The 17,544-nt window shown below is 43.4% G+C and overlaps 1 protein-coding gene across 4 annotated transcripts in view; it reads left to right on the forward strand.

Moving 5' to 3' along the window:
• Positions 1–17,544, forward strand: part of glra1 (glycine receptor, alpha 1) — a 120,489-nt gene that overhangs the window by 87,309 nt on the left and 15,636 nt on the right. For all 4 annotated transcript variants that reach the window (XM_085367416.1, XM_085367434.1, XM_085367424.1 and 1 more), the window contains 2 exons: positions 1,030–1,244; positions 7,790–7,936. In XM_085367416.1, the coding sequence (XP_085223542.1) occupies positions 1,030–1,244; positions 7,790–7,936 (362 nt within the window). The remainder of the gene's footprint in view (positions 1–1,029; positions 1,245–7,789; positions 7,937–17,544) is intronic.

Here is a 17,544-nt window from a genome sequence, read left to right on the forward strand (position 1 = left end):
AGAACTTAAAGTTAATCCCTTAATTCCATAATCCCTGATGACTCCGATGTTTAAACTGCACCATGCACTGCCCATCTGCAAGCCACTTTGCAACCCACCTCGTCCCTCTGAAACACACTGAAGTAGAATACACGAGACAAGGTTGCAGGACTCTTCACGACGATAACGAAGATGATTAGTGTTGCGAGAGGGTGTACTTAATAATCAGGCCCCATGTTATCTTAATGACCTTATAGTACCATATCACTCCATTTGACCAAGGGGTGGCTGTAGCTCAGGCGGTAGAGCAGGTCATCTATTGATCGAAAGATTCGAGGTTCGATTCCTGGCTTCCCCTAGTCTGCATTAACCCCAAATTGCTCTCTGATGCATCCATCAGAGTATGAATGTGTGTGAATGTTACTTAGAAAGCACTTAGAACAATGTGCTTGTGTGAATGGGTGAATGCATAATGCAAGTTGTGTGAAGCGCTTTGAGTGCTCAGAAGAGTAGAAAAGTGCTATATGAGAACCAGTCCATTTACCATCACTTTGCTCTCACACTGCAGGCTTACTTGTTGTTCCTAGAGTATTTAAAAGTAGAATGGGAGGCAGAGCCTTCAGTTTTCAGGCCCCTCTTGTGTGGAACCAGCTTCCACTTTGGATTCGGGAGACAGACAGTATTTCTACTTTTAAGATTAGACTTCCCTGACCACCCTGGCATCTTTCCTGCATGCGCCCTGCACATCAACAGCACAAGCTAAAGGGTCCACACAGTTCTATAAAATACAACACCAGTGGGTTTTGATGTGTTAGTATGTGATCAGCTGAGACAAGAATGTGTTAATAGTAAATAAGCCGGTGTGCTCACTCAAAGCAGCAGTAACAGGACATTTGTCACCCTCACCCTTCTCTTTCTTCTCATTCGACAGGACGAGCCCAAAGAAACTGCTGTCCTTTCTCATATCTTCTGCTCTCTCTGTTGTCTCATATCTCTTCGCCCACAAACTCCGACCTCATCAAAGACACTTCTTTGTCCCCCACCTCCCAGGTAAATTCACCTGTATCGAGGCTCGTTTCCACCTGGAGCGTCAGATGGGTTACTACCTGATCCAGATGTACATCCCCTCTCTGCTCATAGTCATATTGTCCTGGGTTTCCTTCTGGATCAACATGGACGCCGCGCCCGCCCGGGTGGGCCTGGGCATCACCACCGTGCTGACCATGACCACGCAGAGCTCCGGTTCAAGAGCGTCTCTGCCCAAGGTGAGGACAAATCACTCGTTATTGTAGTCTGCTTGGACTTCATGAACATACCTTATTTCTAATTCATTTATTCCTGGACTCTTAGAGAGCAGCTTTGCATGATTCACAGTTTAAAATAATCCTTTCTCAGTGCTTGTCTGAAACAAGCTGTTTTAGCTCCTCCCCCTTACAATGACCTTCCATCTGATTGTCTTCCCCTTCCATATGGAAGGTATTAACAGCAGGAGGGTGCAGCTTTTACACTCATAGCCAGGTGCCTGAGAATACAATAATATCATATAGACGTCATACAGAGGTACGAGTAGAAAGAAACTGTAACGCTTGAGGTTTTGGCTCATTATTGGAAACTGGAACAGCAGACAGGAAATAAGAAACAGCAGAACGGAGCCACTTTAAAGGTTTGTATTCCTTAACCCTGTAACATTTCACAGGGTTGTGTGATTTTTTGAGACCTCTGTGTCATTAATTATTTTTTTTCCTAAAAACTGCAAAAATACATAAAAATAATAATAAATAAAAACATTTTAAAAAAAACCCATAAAACTCCTATATCAAGAATTTTATTCATATGATAGCTTGTAATGATGACATACAAGAAAGCCGCAGGATAATCACAGAATTAGCTATTTTATGCCTTTTATGTTCCAGTCCAGTGTTTATAATAAGCTAATATTCTACTGCTTCTTCTTCAGTACTTAACTCTGTATAAAGACAGAAACAAAATCATCTTATTCCTGTGATGAACTTTCAGGTTTGAGCTGATAGTTTATCCGTAAGCTTATTTTCACATCTGTTGACTTTTACCTTTACAGATATTGTTTTTCATCCGTCACACCCCCAAAAACACCAAAACAAAGTAAAATATGAAGCAACGGCAGGAAGAATTTGTATGCATGACGTGCCGTTTAATGACAGATGTCTTTTCATCCCTGTTGGAAGGAAGGCCTACAGCTTTTTCTGATAATTAAGGGACATAAATGACAGAGGCAGTGACAAAGACGATGTAGACAGAGAGGAATTAATTGAAGAAAAGTTGGAATGAAGGGAAAAGATAAATCAATGGGAGGGAAAGAAAAATTTCCTTTTCCCTGACAAATTAGAGACAGAGTGGAGGGAAGTCGAGAGGCAGACAGATGGAGGGATGAAAGAAGGAAGAATTTAAAAAAAGACCTTTAACAAAGAAGGTTCAAGGAGACAAAAATGGAGACAATATGTTTTAGAAAGCGAGAGGAATCTTTTACTGTCAGGGATTTTCAGATTAAAGTGAAAAAATGGTCAGGGTCTGCGTGAGCTAGTAGGATTGTATAATTACGTCCAGGAAAGCTGTAATCCCCAACACAAACACACACACACACACACACATATACACACTCTGTTGACATTAGGTGCTTCATGCGCTCTAAAAATTGAACAAGTGAACCATGATTCCTCTGCAGTTCAGCTGTCACAATAATGATCACACAGCACAGCTGAGCTTAGGTGGGCATGCTGCTCCCTCTCTCACACACACACACAGACACACAGTGTTCTGTGAGTGTTCTCACAGTGTTCTGTGTGCGATTGATAGCAGACACACACACACACACACACATATGGCTCTCTTCAGATGTTTCTGCTGCAGCTTGTCAGATCAGAGCAGATGGAAGTGGACACGAGGCGAGATCTCTGCTCAGCTGATCATGCTGTCCATATACAGCACAGTACACGCACAGTATGACTCTCTCCACGTCTACTTATCGTACCATTATTGGGACACATGTTGTTGTACCCTCTAAGCCCCAGCCACAGACCTGGGGCAGCTGCAGTTCACCTGTAGCAGTGGACTTTCAGAGAGGGGCTGACTTCACTGATTCAGATCAGGGCGCTCTCATCTCAGGGCTGCAGATCCTTTTTGTGAGAAAGTACAGACGTCGCAGAAATATGCAGACGTTTCCTTCGGTTCTGCTGCTGCCAGGATACAAACAGCGGCTATGAGCGTTACGGCCCCAACCGAAAGACAAGGAACCAGGAGAGGTGGGGTTGGCGTAAGCTTCTCAGCAAAACCGACTGCACGCCTCTGTCTCCACGTCTTCACTTTTATTTCCTTTGCCTTCTCTGCTCAGTTAGTTTTAAGCCCCTGAAAAATGTCTGATCAGGTTTAGGAACAGCTTGAATACATAATAACCCAGCGTGTTGTGACACGTGCGTTTAAATTTCTGAACAAGCATCCCTCTGTGGGGAGCCAGGACCAAGACCTCAGTACCAGGTTATGAAAACTTTGAGCCCCTTCTCTGACACATCAGGGATGATAACTGGCTGTGTGGAAACTACATCCTTCTTTAGTATTTATGATGATATTTCTTTTCTGTCTCTCAGTGAAGAAAGGATCGATGCATTGATCTTCTGACAGGGAGCTCAGTTGCGTGATGCTGCATGCATGAACAGCTGATGCCCCGTCAGAAACCTTCAGTCCAGTCGTGACTCGATGCTGAGGAAGCCCCTCTCAGAGTTCTCAGAGTGCTGCTGAGTCAGCAGAACTGTGCTGGAAATCTGAACAGGTGAAGGATGACTGCGGGGAGATCTGTTATTAATCCAAGTTTAATGTCAACTTTGGTGAAATTAAAAAAGAAGGATGGTCAGATTATCTTACATTACAGATTAGCACAGAAAAAAACATCATCTGTTCAGTACTGAAAGATGATCTTTCCATCCATCATTCCCACATTTTCCCGTTCCATGCACGTTGTATTCCACTAGCCCACTTCTCAGTTTGTCCTCTCATCCTGAAGACTTGATATGGAGCTTGCTGATCGGGCCACATATGAACCGGTATGCTTCAGTTATCTGTCGCTTTTATCAGGATGACGTTAGCCTGGGGACATTTTGTAGATGCGTGAAAGGATTGAAGCTCCAATCTGTTGTTCCCAAGTGTTCACACTAGACTATCCAGCTACTCTACTCACGTGCCCCAAACGATTTCCAAGCTACCCCATGCCTTGAATCCCTCTGTGAGTGGGTCACACAAAGACGGGTAGAAGCTAGGCGTCGCCTCCACCCACACGGGCTACGTCAGCAGTACGTCACTGTGCTGTGCTGACCACGTTCCTCTCTCACGCTGATGTCACAGCAATGGAGGGTGCTATCTGGGCCAAAACAACCATGTCTGATGCCTGAGTTTTAGGCTCCTGTGGATTATTCTTACACACATTTTTACCTCGTTATTTCAACCTGTGGAAACATTCAATGCAATATGATTATGGCAGAAAATAAGAGAAAATTCCCCCTCAGTATTCCAGACACTTGCTCAGTCTGTCAGCACTTTCAGCTCACGGCCCGCCACTACTTCTTCTTCTTCTTCTTTTTTGATCCTTGCCCTGTGAAGCATGAGTACAGTAACGCCGCCTAAGCTGCTCAGCAGGTCACTACTGCTCAGTTTGTCTGTCAGGAGCTTTCAGCCTCACACAGATCATACTGCAGCACCGAGCTAACAGTCGCCTGTGGACACAGTAAAAACACACGAGTCACTCTCAGGATGTAGAGCGTGAGTTTAGTGTGCTTCAGTCCTGCCAGATTTCATAGCTAAGCAGAGTCTGCGAGAGCTAATTTAAGAAATCTGTACCAGCAGCATAAGGAAAACTGTGGTCACTCATAACGCTTCATGTTGGCAGTAAAACAAAAACAGCATCAGGAAATAAAGTGTTGTCCAACAGTGTGGTGCAGACTCTCTCTCCATCTGCTTCATTTACCTCGCTTAATGCTCTGCCTTCCCAGAATCAGCACCAGAGAAGGCACTATTTTAGAGAAGGGGTCATTCAAAAGCTTCTTTTACTTCTGGATCTGCCCAAGTTTATGAACATAACCATACAGTCCAAAATAAAGCAGCACAGGAACCAAAGCTGACCTCTAAAATCGTCCATGCTGATTTTATGAGTATGTATGAAAAGGTAACGTGTGTGCTGGGCAGGATTTGAAGATTGTTTCTACTGCTTCACACAAAGGAGGAAAAGCTTCTTTCAGTGTCTGTGAAATCATTTTTGTGGGAGAGTCATCCCCGTCTCTCTGGCTGGATGACCATCACCACTGAGCGTTGAGGCCTCTCGGCAGCTCGGGGAGGGAGTTGCTCAGGCGTTCGAAGATAAACGTTTTCATGAACGGCACAAACGAGCACGAATCACAGCGAGGTCGAACGGCGATGATAAGCACTCTGTGTTTGTGTAAAGTGATCCAAAGTCATAGTTTAATTGGATTTTAAACGGCTGATTGTGGGCTTCCTCTCTGCGAGACAGACCAGGTTCTCCCTCTCAGGCTGCACGCTGTAATTGCGTTTGGAGATGAAGAGTTGTAATGACAGGCCGGGCGAATGCACTCGAATAAAGGTACTTGGCGGGCAGATAGCAATCATACAATGATCCAACCAGACTTCATTTAGCCCGTGTTATCTGGACAGTCCTCGCCCTGGCCGTCTTGCTGTAATTTCACTGGTTCTGTGAGCTAGTTGGGCCCAGTGTTGTGTTTTACGTGCACCTGGCTGTGCATGCAGTCAGGTAAATTTAATAATGTAGTGAAAGCACCTTAACCTCGTAGTCTAAGCTCAAGACAGTGGAAATACCTTTACACGTATGCCTTTATTGCGATAAAGATACAGAGCATCACTCATTCCTGTGCACTCAGATATTGCAGACAAATGTATAAATGAGTACAGATTATCAGACCACTATGAAATTAAAGTATTTTAATGTATTTGGATGCTTAGATTATTTTACTTTTGCACACAGAAATCAAATTATTTCGCAAAAAACAAAAACTACCAGGGTAATGATTACCCCTGAAGCTAACAGTCCATTTAGCTGGATAACAGCCTGCAGTCATCTACTGCAGTCTTCACTCCTCTCCTCAGTAATCCCAGCCTGTTCTTCTTGGGAGAACCTCTCGGGCTCAATGAAAAGGTCAGTTTTTCAGGAGCAATAATATTCACCCTGTTCACTGTTGTTTTTTCTGAAATCATTCTGCTATTGTGTGCAAACTGGAAACATTTATGCTTTCTGAAGGAAACCAGTATGTTTATAAAATCCTTTTCCTCTGTTAAAAAGCACTTCGCCAAAATCTGCACATTTCATTGGGGAAACAGCTTATTTGGATTTTTAGGTCGTTTGTTTGAGTGACCAGGGGAAGCTCTATAAGAACGGCGTATTGCTTCAACAATAGCTTACACTGATCGGTAACACTTACTAAAGTCCCAGTGCCCTGCTGCCAGATAAAAACATACACCAACCATAACTTGACTGCCATAATTCAGTTCAGTTTTATTTATACAACGCCAAATATAAGCGACAACAACAGTCACCTCAAGGCGCTTTATCCTGTAAGGTAGACCCTACAATAATACATACAGAGAAAACCCCAACAATCATATGACCCCCTGTGAGCAAGCACTTTGGCGACAGTGGGAAGGAAAAACTCCCTTTTAACAGGAAGAAACCTCCGACAGAACAAGGCTCAGGGAGACGCGGGGCCATCTGCTGCAACCGGTTGGGGTGAGAGAAGGAAGACATGATAAAAGACATGCTGGGGAAGATAACTCTGAATATTAACGGCCCCACAAATTGTTGCAGTCTTTGATTTAACCTCCTAAGACCCGAAGTCTTCCGTGGCATGCCTTTTTAATTACTCTTTGATCTTTGGGCATATTGGGACCCGATGAATGTAAAAGCAAAGAATTACCATATATATATTTTTTTTACCTGATTTTTGTTTCTAAAAGAAATGAGATCCACATATGAGAATATTTGTTTAAAATTTCGATAGAACAGTGGCAGTATATTGTCCTCGTAAGTGGATATTAGGCCGCTGTAGGGCAAGGTTTAGTATTTTGGTCTAGACAACCCAAAATGTAATGTCCACATATGTGGACGCCAGGTCCTAGGAGGTTAAATACACACTGTCACCCATCACTCAGTGAACATCTGTTGTGAAACCTCGAGTTGAGGGGTGCAGCCAGCTGTGGTCACAGTCCAGTGATCATACCCTGGTTTATCTTTCTGTCCTAATAATGATTTTAACTTATCAAATTTACTGAAAGTAGCTGAGCTGAAAGTATGATAAAGTATGGCGAGTGTTTACTGAGATCAGGTTAGCAGTAGGCTCAGTTTCTGACTTTGATACAAGCAGAGGACAGAGCTGAAAATAAAAAATAATGTATTTGTTCCCACATATATCATCTGATTTATGCACTCATTGTCAGTACAATGAGTGCATAAATCACACTTATCTGCATCAGTTACAGCAATAAATGTTCCTTTATGAACGCTTATTTTCATGTCGCAGGAGCATCATTTGGTGTAAATTGGTCATTTGAGAAAACATTTGGAGTTTAAAGTCATGAACTGAAAATGAAGCCGACTTTACAAACTTTCTCTAATCGACTGCCTCCAGCCTCAAACCAAACAGGGTGAAATGATCTTTAGATGCTCGTTAGATTTTATTAGGGTTTCTTTTTTTTATCAGCAAGTCAGACACGACGCACAGAGACCCTCTGACGGCCTCTTCTTTCCCATCTCCACTAACAGGTGTCGTACGTAAAAGCCATCGATATCTGGATGGCCGTCTGTCTGCTGTTTGTGTTCTCGGCCCTGCTCGAGTACGCCGCCGTCAACTTCATCGCCCGCCAGCACAAGGAGCTGCTGCGCTTCAGACGGAGGCGACGACACATGAAGGTGAGCCGCCTTGAGCGTCCATGGCACGGCCTCACCTTTAAATTCATGCATTTTTACATCTCCGCACCGAGTCTGTCCTTCATGCAGAACTCTGATGAGTTATATTCAAGACTTAGAATTTGTTCATATCACAGAGGTGTCTCTGAATAATCATAAAATTAATACGAATCATTTTGGGCTTCTGCTTTTTGTTCTTGACCTGATTTGGATTAACAGAAAGGGATCTTTGGAGAGGAAATATGAAACCAAAGTTGTTTTATTGATGGTCAGTTATTTCACCAGTCCCAGCACGAACCAAAGCACGAGAGAAACTAATATTTTAGATCTACAAATGTGCAGTTTTTACAGATAAAAATGGAAACTCACTTTCAACGCAAGAAAACAGTGTGTGTGTGTGTGTGTGTGTGTGTGTGTGTGTGTGTGTGAGAACATCAAAATCCCAGCTGTCCTCCATCCTCAGGCCTTCTGAAAAATTCACGGCGTGTTTGATATTAGCTTTTTCGCAGGCAACGCTTGTCATCACCGGGCAGAAACACAAAGCATCAATGTTTGATGGGCAGAGAGCCGAGAATGATTAAAGGCTGAGCCGCGGAGCAAACACAGACGAGGCTCATAATGGATCCACGATGTAAAAGAGAAGAAAGCACACATTAAAAAAGAAACTCTGCTGAGCTCTCAAACTTTTGTTTGTGGAAATGCAGCAGTCAGAACAAACAGTGCCGAGTGTGCTGCAGGGTTTTTGTGTGTCTGTGACATCACGTGCTTTTCATCCAGGTAGCCTTGGAAAAATCATCCCAGCGTGTTTCATTGATTTCTGCTCAGATTAAACACGTGTGGTCAGTAATCAATCAGAAAACCACATCCTCTGCTTACAGATGTTCATATACAGATGTCCCATTAGTTAATCTGAAGAAAGTCAAACCTTTAACAAGTATGCTAACAAACATTACAGACATTTTTTTTATTTATTAAAACAGTAAGCCACGTAGAATAAACAAACTAGTGTTTATTTTTACGTCTGAGTATTAATCCATCCATTCGCAGCTTCCTGGTGTTGTTAAAAAATAAAATGTTGAGCTCTTGTAGGAAGTGACACGTATAAAATCTGCCCCAGGAGCTGGCTACAATTTGGGAGAGCCTGTGAAAAACATACAACACTGATTAGATGTTTTTATCACTAAGAGGTGGATAATCACATCAGCAGCCTTCGTCTTTCTTTGTTCTGACATCACTGTGAAGTCAAAAACAAATAACTCCCAAAACAGTCTCCATTTTTCATTAACTGTCAAACTGCCTAAAAACATCTCTTCTGATGAAACGAAGATAGAGTGGAGACCTGAAAATGTGTCGCTTTATTTAATTCCTCAACACTGTTTTTGGATATTTGGTTAAAATGACAACACACAAAGTCAAATTTCCCCCGGAGGACAGTTCAGACGTATCAGAGCCTTTTTTTCTTCTTTGCCTTCTCTCTGCTACTTTCTTAGGTTAGCTTTTATCTTTGCAGCATTTAATCAATCAATCCTATATGTCCAGTTGGATTTATCAGCGCCCGGCTGCTGTATTGAATAAAGAGTAAAGCTGTCAGCCCTGCGGGGAGCTGAAGTGCTGCTTGACAGTGAAACTAGTGGTTTGTGTGGGTGAAGGGCAGGGAAATGCAAACGCCCACAAGAAATGCAACATCGTGCCTGCAGTAAACAATCCATACAGCACCCATTGTGTGTGTGAGAGAGAGATTGTATCGTTATAGCTGGTGAGCATGCATGAATGCATCCGTGGGGGCTGTCGTGCGTTTTGCTGTTGTAGGGCATGTGTTTGTGCTCGCTACTCCTGGAGCTGCCTGATTGAGTCTGACATGCTTTAGCGTGTGAGCGTGTGGTCATGTATTTATGAGGACCTTGTGTCCTCGCGGGGTGACGGAGGTCCTGCCCAGTGAGGCCGTTGCGTTGTAGACATAAGAGCAAGATTAGACTGTCAGTTTCAGAATGAAGGTAATCACGATTTAGGCTGGACATGCAGAAAAAGGCGGGTTTAAGACGTTTGCATTAAAAAAAGTTAATGTTATTAGTGATCATTATTATTAATACTAAAGAGCCTTAATGCATGTTTTTGTGGGTCGGTTCAGTTTTATTTAAATACCACCAAATAACAACAATAGTCCCCTCAGTCGCCTTGTGCTGTAGAATAAAGGTCCTACAGTAATACAGAGAAAACCCAACAATCAGACGAACACCTATGAGCAAGTGCTCGGCAAAAGAGGGAAAGAAAATCTCCCTTTTAACAGGAAGAAACCTCCAGCAGAACCAGGCTCATGGAGGGGTGGCCATCTGCTGCGAAGGGTTGGTGGTGAGGGGATTCAATTCAATTCAGTTTTATTTATATAGCGCCAAATTACAACAACAGTTGCGTCAAGGCGATTTATATTGTAAGGTAGATCCTATAACAATACATACAGAGAAAAACCCAACAATAATATGACCCCCTATGAGGAATCACTTTGGGGTTCAGGGAGGGGCGCCCATCTGCTGTGAAGGGTTGGGGGTGAGGGGATGAGGACAGGACCTTGAAAAGATACCTGACCTGAACCGGGCCTGTTGTGTATTTCCTTGTTTTTTTTAATTATGTACCGACTGTTCTACAGGTTTCCAATGATAAAGCTTCTGTTTGAGTCTACATCCCTAAAGTTTATCATTCTGATGAAAGTCTGCAGGGGTCATGTAAATCCATTAAAAACCATCATCGAGACCAGCACCCGTTTTTCCTGCAGATTTCTTAAAATAGACAGTGAGCTGCCGTGGTGGAGGTTTGGGCTCACTGCCTCTATCAGATTCCAAGAATAAGAACATGAAGCAGGAAATTACCATAATGTTTAACAAACATATGGAAACAGAGCTCTGAGGACTCTGACTGACCCACCTCTGCTCCAGGATCTCAGGCTGTAGTCAGAAGTCGGCCCAAAGCCAGAATGTAAAATCAGTGTAAGACCTTTCTTTGAGCGCACCTGAAAGTATGATGTCATCCCGTGATGTCACGCTTTCTACAAAAAAGCAAACAAATGTTTAACCCATAATCTCAGGAGCAAAAGTTCATATCATTCGACCTTCACGGAGGAGGATCGAGGGGGAGGGGGGGGAGGGATTTTAGTGTGGCTTTCCAAACTCAGGAGGAAACTTCAGCATATATAAAAATGTCTGACCCACAAGCAAACAGCGGTATTCCCAAATGAACCCCACTAACGGAGTGTGATTGAATCCTCCCTCCACAGAAATCTCAGTCCACAAAGGCACCGTGAGGGAGAGAGAGAGGGCTGGGAGGCCGGTCTGTGGGAATATAGAAAAATAATCCAAAATAAAATATATAAATCTTAAATCCCATTGTGGTAATCGCCAATCCCCCTGAGCAGCGATGGGAGGTGAAGAGGTAGATTAGCAGTCCGGCTGCCGCTGCACTTTCCAGGGAATCAGACACTCACCCCTCTCTCGGCCCTCGAGTCCACAGAGAGAGAGTGAAAGAGGACCGCAGGCTCAGGACTGACCCACATCTGCAACACCAAACCTTTTGCATACATTTGTTTTATCTCACACTCTCTGTGTGGCCCTGCAATGGAAGCGGGGTGAATGTAGGCCACGTTATGCAATTTGAGCCTTGTACACGGCAGCCCGTCTGTCGGTCTTCCTGCCTTTACATCTGGCCATTCGGAATCCTTAATATTTATTTTAAGCTTGTATTACAAAATAGGTGAATTCATGTTCTGGTGTTCTTATATAACATCATTTGTTTTTCAGTTTTTGTGTCATGTTGTGTAGTCGGGTTTTTGTTGAGGTTGTCTGAGGTGACCCTTCAGTCACCAAAAATCCTCTAATGTCATTTAACAGTTGATGTCTCTGCAGCGAGCGCAGAGTTTTGTATTTTCTTATATAAAAAAGTGTTTATTACATTCATCACCAAGAAAATGTAAGAATCATAAAGTGGAGGGAAAAAATATGTTAGCATGTATCAGCCTGCTTAGAAAGTGGGCGACTATAAAGTTATCCATGCAACAGTCTCTTCTGCATTTTCACACCACAGCCAAAGGTTTAAATAAAGGAAGATTCATGTGGGAATAGGATACTGAAAAATATCAAAATTACAACAATTTCTATATTAAAAACAGAACTAGGCTGTTATTTTTAACTATTTTGGTGTCACTAATATTATAAACTACAGTAAATCAGCCTGTTTTAATTCAGTTTGCAAACATGTCATATTTGTTTAAACACATCACAAAGACTTTCTGCTGGAAGTCAGATTTAAAAAGTTTAAAAGTTTCATTTTTGGAGATATACGTCCAGAGTTAAAATGTTTCTCTGTGCTCACCTTTAATCCAAATCTTATATATTTTTCAAACAAAACTTTCTAAAAGAATTTTCATACACAGAAAGGTACCTGATTAATTGTAGACATATTACAGTATATGAAAAGTATGCAGGGACAATGAATATCTGAATAAATCAGTCAGTGCTTTATTCAGAGCTCAAAGCTTTAGTGACAAACGGCTTATTAAATACATCCGAACTGCTACCAAAGTAATGTTGGCGAGCTTTACAGAAAACAACTCCGGGATCAGTCAACTCATTTTGCGAGTACAGTAACCTGGGATACCACTGGTCGATATTTTCTGGATGTCCACCATCTATATTGTTTTAAACTCCATCCTGGAAGGATGAAGGTCAGCTCCTCCCAGATCTTGATCTCGTCTTATTGGCCTCTTGTTGAGTGGAGTCGGACCGAGCCAGCCAAACAGCCTGAACTCAGCGGCCTGAACTCGGTGGCCTGAATCCCACAGCCATAACCCAATGGCCTGAACCCGATTTCCCAAACCTGGAGACCTTAACCTGACAGCTTAACCAGCTTAACCTTAACTAGTGGCCTTAACCTGGCATCCTGAATCCGACAGACAGTCTGAACCCAGCGACCTGAACTGGGCAGCTTGAATTTTATGGTCTGAACCCTGACAGACAGCCTGAATCCGGCAACCTGAACCCCACAGCCGTAACCAAACCGCCTGAACCTAGCAGCGTGAACTCGACGGCCTGAACCCGACATAAGAACCCTGCCTGAAATAAAAGGTGCTTACCTAAGTCAAATATTTCAGGAGTGCACTTATGTAAATCTACTTACTCTCCACCACTTGTGCACAACTCATCTCATCACAACACCTTAACAACAAGAGGCTACAAGGACGTCTAAGGACGCAAAGAAAACAGAGATCAATTCGAGGTATTTGCATTTAAAGCAGGATTTTGCTGAGAGGTCTGCATAATTTGGTGGAAATGGAGGAATTCTTCAAAAGTATAAAACAACTTAAAATTCAGCTCCTTGGGTCTTTTTACTTTATTTCAGGCACAATAAAAATGGAATAAAATGATCCCTTAATAAATGTATGAGCACCCTCAATAAGATCATCACCATTAATCCCGACCGCTGTGAAGGAAATCTGATGACAACGAAGCCCCGTCGGCACACAGCGAGTGAGAGGCGTTCAGTCCTTGGGCGTCACTCGTTCTTAATTAACCTCTCTGGCCAGTGCTTCTAATGTGACTCTAATGTGATCCACAGCCCTCCATTACGGCTGCGAGAGGGCTATCAGTCAGGTTTAAGCTCGCTGCAGAGGAAACTGTCACCGCTGCGCTCCAGCACGCCTAAACCTCACTAACACAGGACTGCTCGATCAAATCTAAATTCCAGCTGAGATGTAAAAATAACCGCAATCTAACCATGATTATAACCTGGTGTTTTAGAAGCCCAGTCATTAGCACAGTTAAGTCCTGTCCTCATATATTTACTGCATTTGCTGTCCCAGATATTGCGATGTGATTCGATGATAGGGTCTTTTGTATTACTGTAGTCTTTACCTTACAGTATGAAGCACCTTGAGGCAACTGTGATGTGGAAATAAATAAAACTGAATGAATGAAATGAAATGTACGATAGCTTCAGGTCATCACTGATGATCATATACACCTCAGGCTGTCTACTTGTCAGGAAGTGACTATGGCTGGATTAAAGGGTGAAGTGTTAAGTAATTAGCTAATGCTTCCTACCTGCATTAGACAGATAAGCCTGTTATGCTAAGGCTTTAGGGAAAACAATGGTTGGAGTCTGCAGCACAGCCTAAATGATTGTGACTATGTGTGATGAACTTACCTGGTCACTTTGAGGATAGCAACCAGGTCTGTAACTTTGGCGATCCAATATGGAGACTTAAATAAGCTAGAGTCAGCCTGCTATCAGTTTATCTGTCATAAATCAGCGATTAACTGTGATAAATTAACAAAAATCACAAATCTGTTGAATTTCTGTCACATAGAAACGAACTACATTCAGAACCTCACAGAGAGAAACAGAAGTTCCTCCACAATAGTGACAAGAGAGTCCTTACTGCAGAACGACCATCCAACTGACCTGAAAAAACTAGAATACGAGTTCCACTAATCAGCTGGGACCTCGTCTCTCTGTGTCGGACTGAGATTGCTTGGAGACAGGTTGCCTCCCACTAGGTGTTATTCCACTTAAAATTCTGAAAGTGTGACATGTTCCAGGGAAGGCGTTTGCCAACCAGTTACAGGAGAACACAAAACTCTGGTAAGATAAACAACTTCCTTACGCCAAACAGAGGCTCTTAGTATTGCTGTTGTTGAGTTGTGTTATTATACCTCTGTTAATATAACAGAGGTATAATATACTTTTATTTTGGACAGAGATTAATTTCCATGATAATCCAGAGCTGCTGGAAAACACTCTGTTAGTGCTAATTAATATACAAATGAAAAACTAGAATTTCACTAACGAAAACAAGAGTTAAAGGCAAGATCACTAAGCAAAATAAAATGTAAAATGATTGGTTTAAAAATCCTTCTAAAGACATTACAAGCATCGGTTTCACCCGTGTTTCCTCTACAGGTACCACAAACTGGTTGGAATTATCTACAGGGACCAAACCAGTTTGTGTATCAGGCTGTAAACACGTTTATTTCTGCTGGAAGGTTTTAACACGGGAGTCTATGAGGGCTGACTCACTGCTGCCCCTTCTGGTCATTAGAGGTTTTGGCTTCTTAGTTTGATTAAACTTTGAGGTGTGACTGCCAAACAGGTGCCCTCGCTAGTCTAGAACTAGTTTTCTCTGAGCTTATTCGTACAGATGTTCAGAGCATCTTGCTGCATTAGCATGAAAATTAGTGCATCACTTCCAAGCACTGACAGCAGCAGCAGGTCACAGTAAAAACTTCACAATCAGCGGAGGGCCAGCTGGCACATACACAGAGGCACATATGTGACACCAGTGCACTCGTACGTGTGCTCAGTCAGTGCCGTGACACTCGGGCCGGTCCAGAGCGAGAAGAAGCAGGATTCAGATGTTGCTCGCACATATAAACCTTCGTATTGGGACACGTGAGGATCTGTGGTATGAGTTAAATACACTTCTTGAGGGGTTCCTGTCATCTAGTGGAGTGATTCCTTTCTGAAAGAGAATAACCATCTGTGCTGACTTTAGCCCTAATATACATTAGCTGTGTTTTAAGGTAATTACAATGGTGAGCACATGCCTTCCTCTAAGTGTGGTAATTGTCGTAGGACGGTACATTGTAATGGATTAGAGTAATTATTCCCCAGAGCGGTTTGTTTCCTGCCATTCTGGCTGCAGCAGAGATGAAGCGCTATGAGCTGCAGCTGAGTACAGTTGGAAGCCGCTGCAGTCGGAGTGAACAATGTCCTCGAGGACTTTGTGGCTGTTATGCAACTATTGAGATGCATGCTGTAAAAGTGCTTTGAAGCATCAAGTGCACATATACAAAAGTGAGAGTGAAAGGACAGCCAGCTTGTGCCTTGATTTCTTGGGGACTGGAAATCTTTGGCTGAAATCAGCAGGTATGCAAATCCAAGTGAAAGCCGCAGCCTGCTGTCGCTCTGCTCCCCGCCCCGGCTCGTATTTCAGCATCGGACGGAGCTGTGTTTGCGGCGCAGGTAGCCACAGCAGCAGCAGTTGGAGGAGTCCAAGTTGTGCTGATTTCTGTGGTTTCTACTCTGATGTTTTATTGATTTGTTAGTGACACTGATAGTTCGGGGACAACGAGTCAGAGAAAGAGCAGAAGCAATTGGACTCAGGATACCTGCTTCAGAAGGACGTCTAATTAGAAAGACAGAGCGAGAGGGCATCAAATAGACAGATACCGCAGCCCTGTGAGAGCAAACGCTGCTGCCAACGTCCACGCAGAGAAACATCCCCCCCTGCTGGGCGAGCACAGCTACTGCATGGGGATCAGATCAATAGCACCACTCATCCTTGAAGGATAGGCCCGCCTGGCAGCAGCTCGCTTGTTTAACACAGTCAAGCTCTCCAGACTGAAAATGAGAGCCTCTTTAGAAATCAAAGGGAAGTCAAACATTACTGCCTTTGCCTCCGCTTCAATCAGGACTGTCTGCAGTGCCTTCCCTTACAAATTCTCATTAGTATTAAGATGAAGAGAGGCCTTCGTTAAAAAATTTTTTGTGAATTATCCACTGTGGAGTGGAGTGGCTCGCATCAGATGCATTAAAAGTGACTGCCCTGCGTTACATCCACAGTCAGAGTAACACAAACACTCAAGCACATCAAAGCAGCAAGCGACTAAAGCACACGACGGTCCTCTCCTGCGTCTCGTTCACCTTAAAAACACGAGAAAAGAAGGAGAGCAATGAGATGATGCTTCCTCCCCTGCAGCCTGGTCGGCCTTCTGGGAAGAGAGATGTGCATTTGGAGAAGAGGCCTGGGGGACATGACCTCCCCGCTGCAGCCTCCGTCCCACTGTTTTATAATGACAGCGCCTTATTAGGGAAACTGACATCCTGATTGATCGGCTATAATCAGCTCGTTAGCCATGATTACTCGTTTGGTGGTGGTGGGGGGGGGGGGGGGGGGGGTCGACATGCTGGTTTCTCTAAATGCCTTGATCTCACAGGCTGTTCGCCAGCTCTGAGAACAAAGGCAGATAAGAGAGCTCGGGGATTAGGAGGCCCAAAGAAGCGCGGTGTGAGCGATGAGCCATACATGGCGGCTGAACCTCTGGATTGACAGGCCGGCTGTTGAGTGGCATTCGGCATTTTTCCTGAGTCCCAATCAGGAAAATCAAGCAAAGTAGTGATTGAAAGTGCTTATAGCCCCTGTTTTCATCAAGCTGCTCAGTACAAGTACAGATTTGTACTGATCACACTACAACATCATGCAAATTTTTATTTAAATATCCATATTTATCTGCTGGACAGGGAAATGTGCCGACCTCTCGCCCTTATTGTAGTGCTGAAAGCCTCGGGATTAGTCAGACATGAATTTGCATGAGGCTCTCCATGTTTTCTCAAGAATAAAAGGATGACCTCTTGGCCAAGAGGCCATCCCGTACACTGTACTATCTATTGTGAGCTCCTCCTGAACTGGTTTCTACCAAAAAACCCAGCCTGTAAAAGGAATGAAACCAGAACAAGGACATGTAATCCTGATTAAACATGTAATAAAATGGAAATCAGCCAATCGCACAGATAAGAACCTCATATGTAGATGACAATAAATGTGTGAGCTCATGGACCACCACGAT

This window comes from Diplotaxodon limnothrissa, linkage group LG2 (genome assembly GCF_057381915.1).
Source record: "Diplotaxodon limnothrissa isolate DT_005_m linkage group LG2, D_limnothrissa_male_GT1.1, whole genome shotgun sequence".
In the NCBI taxonomy this organism is placed as follows: Eukaryota; Metazoa; Chordata; class Actinopteri; order Cichliformes; family Cichlidae; genus Diplotaxodon; species Diplotaxodon limnothrissa.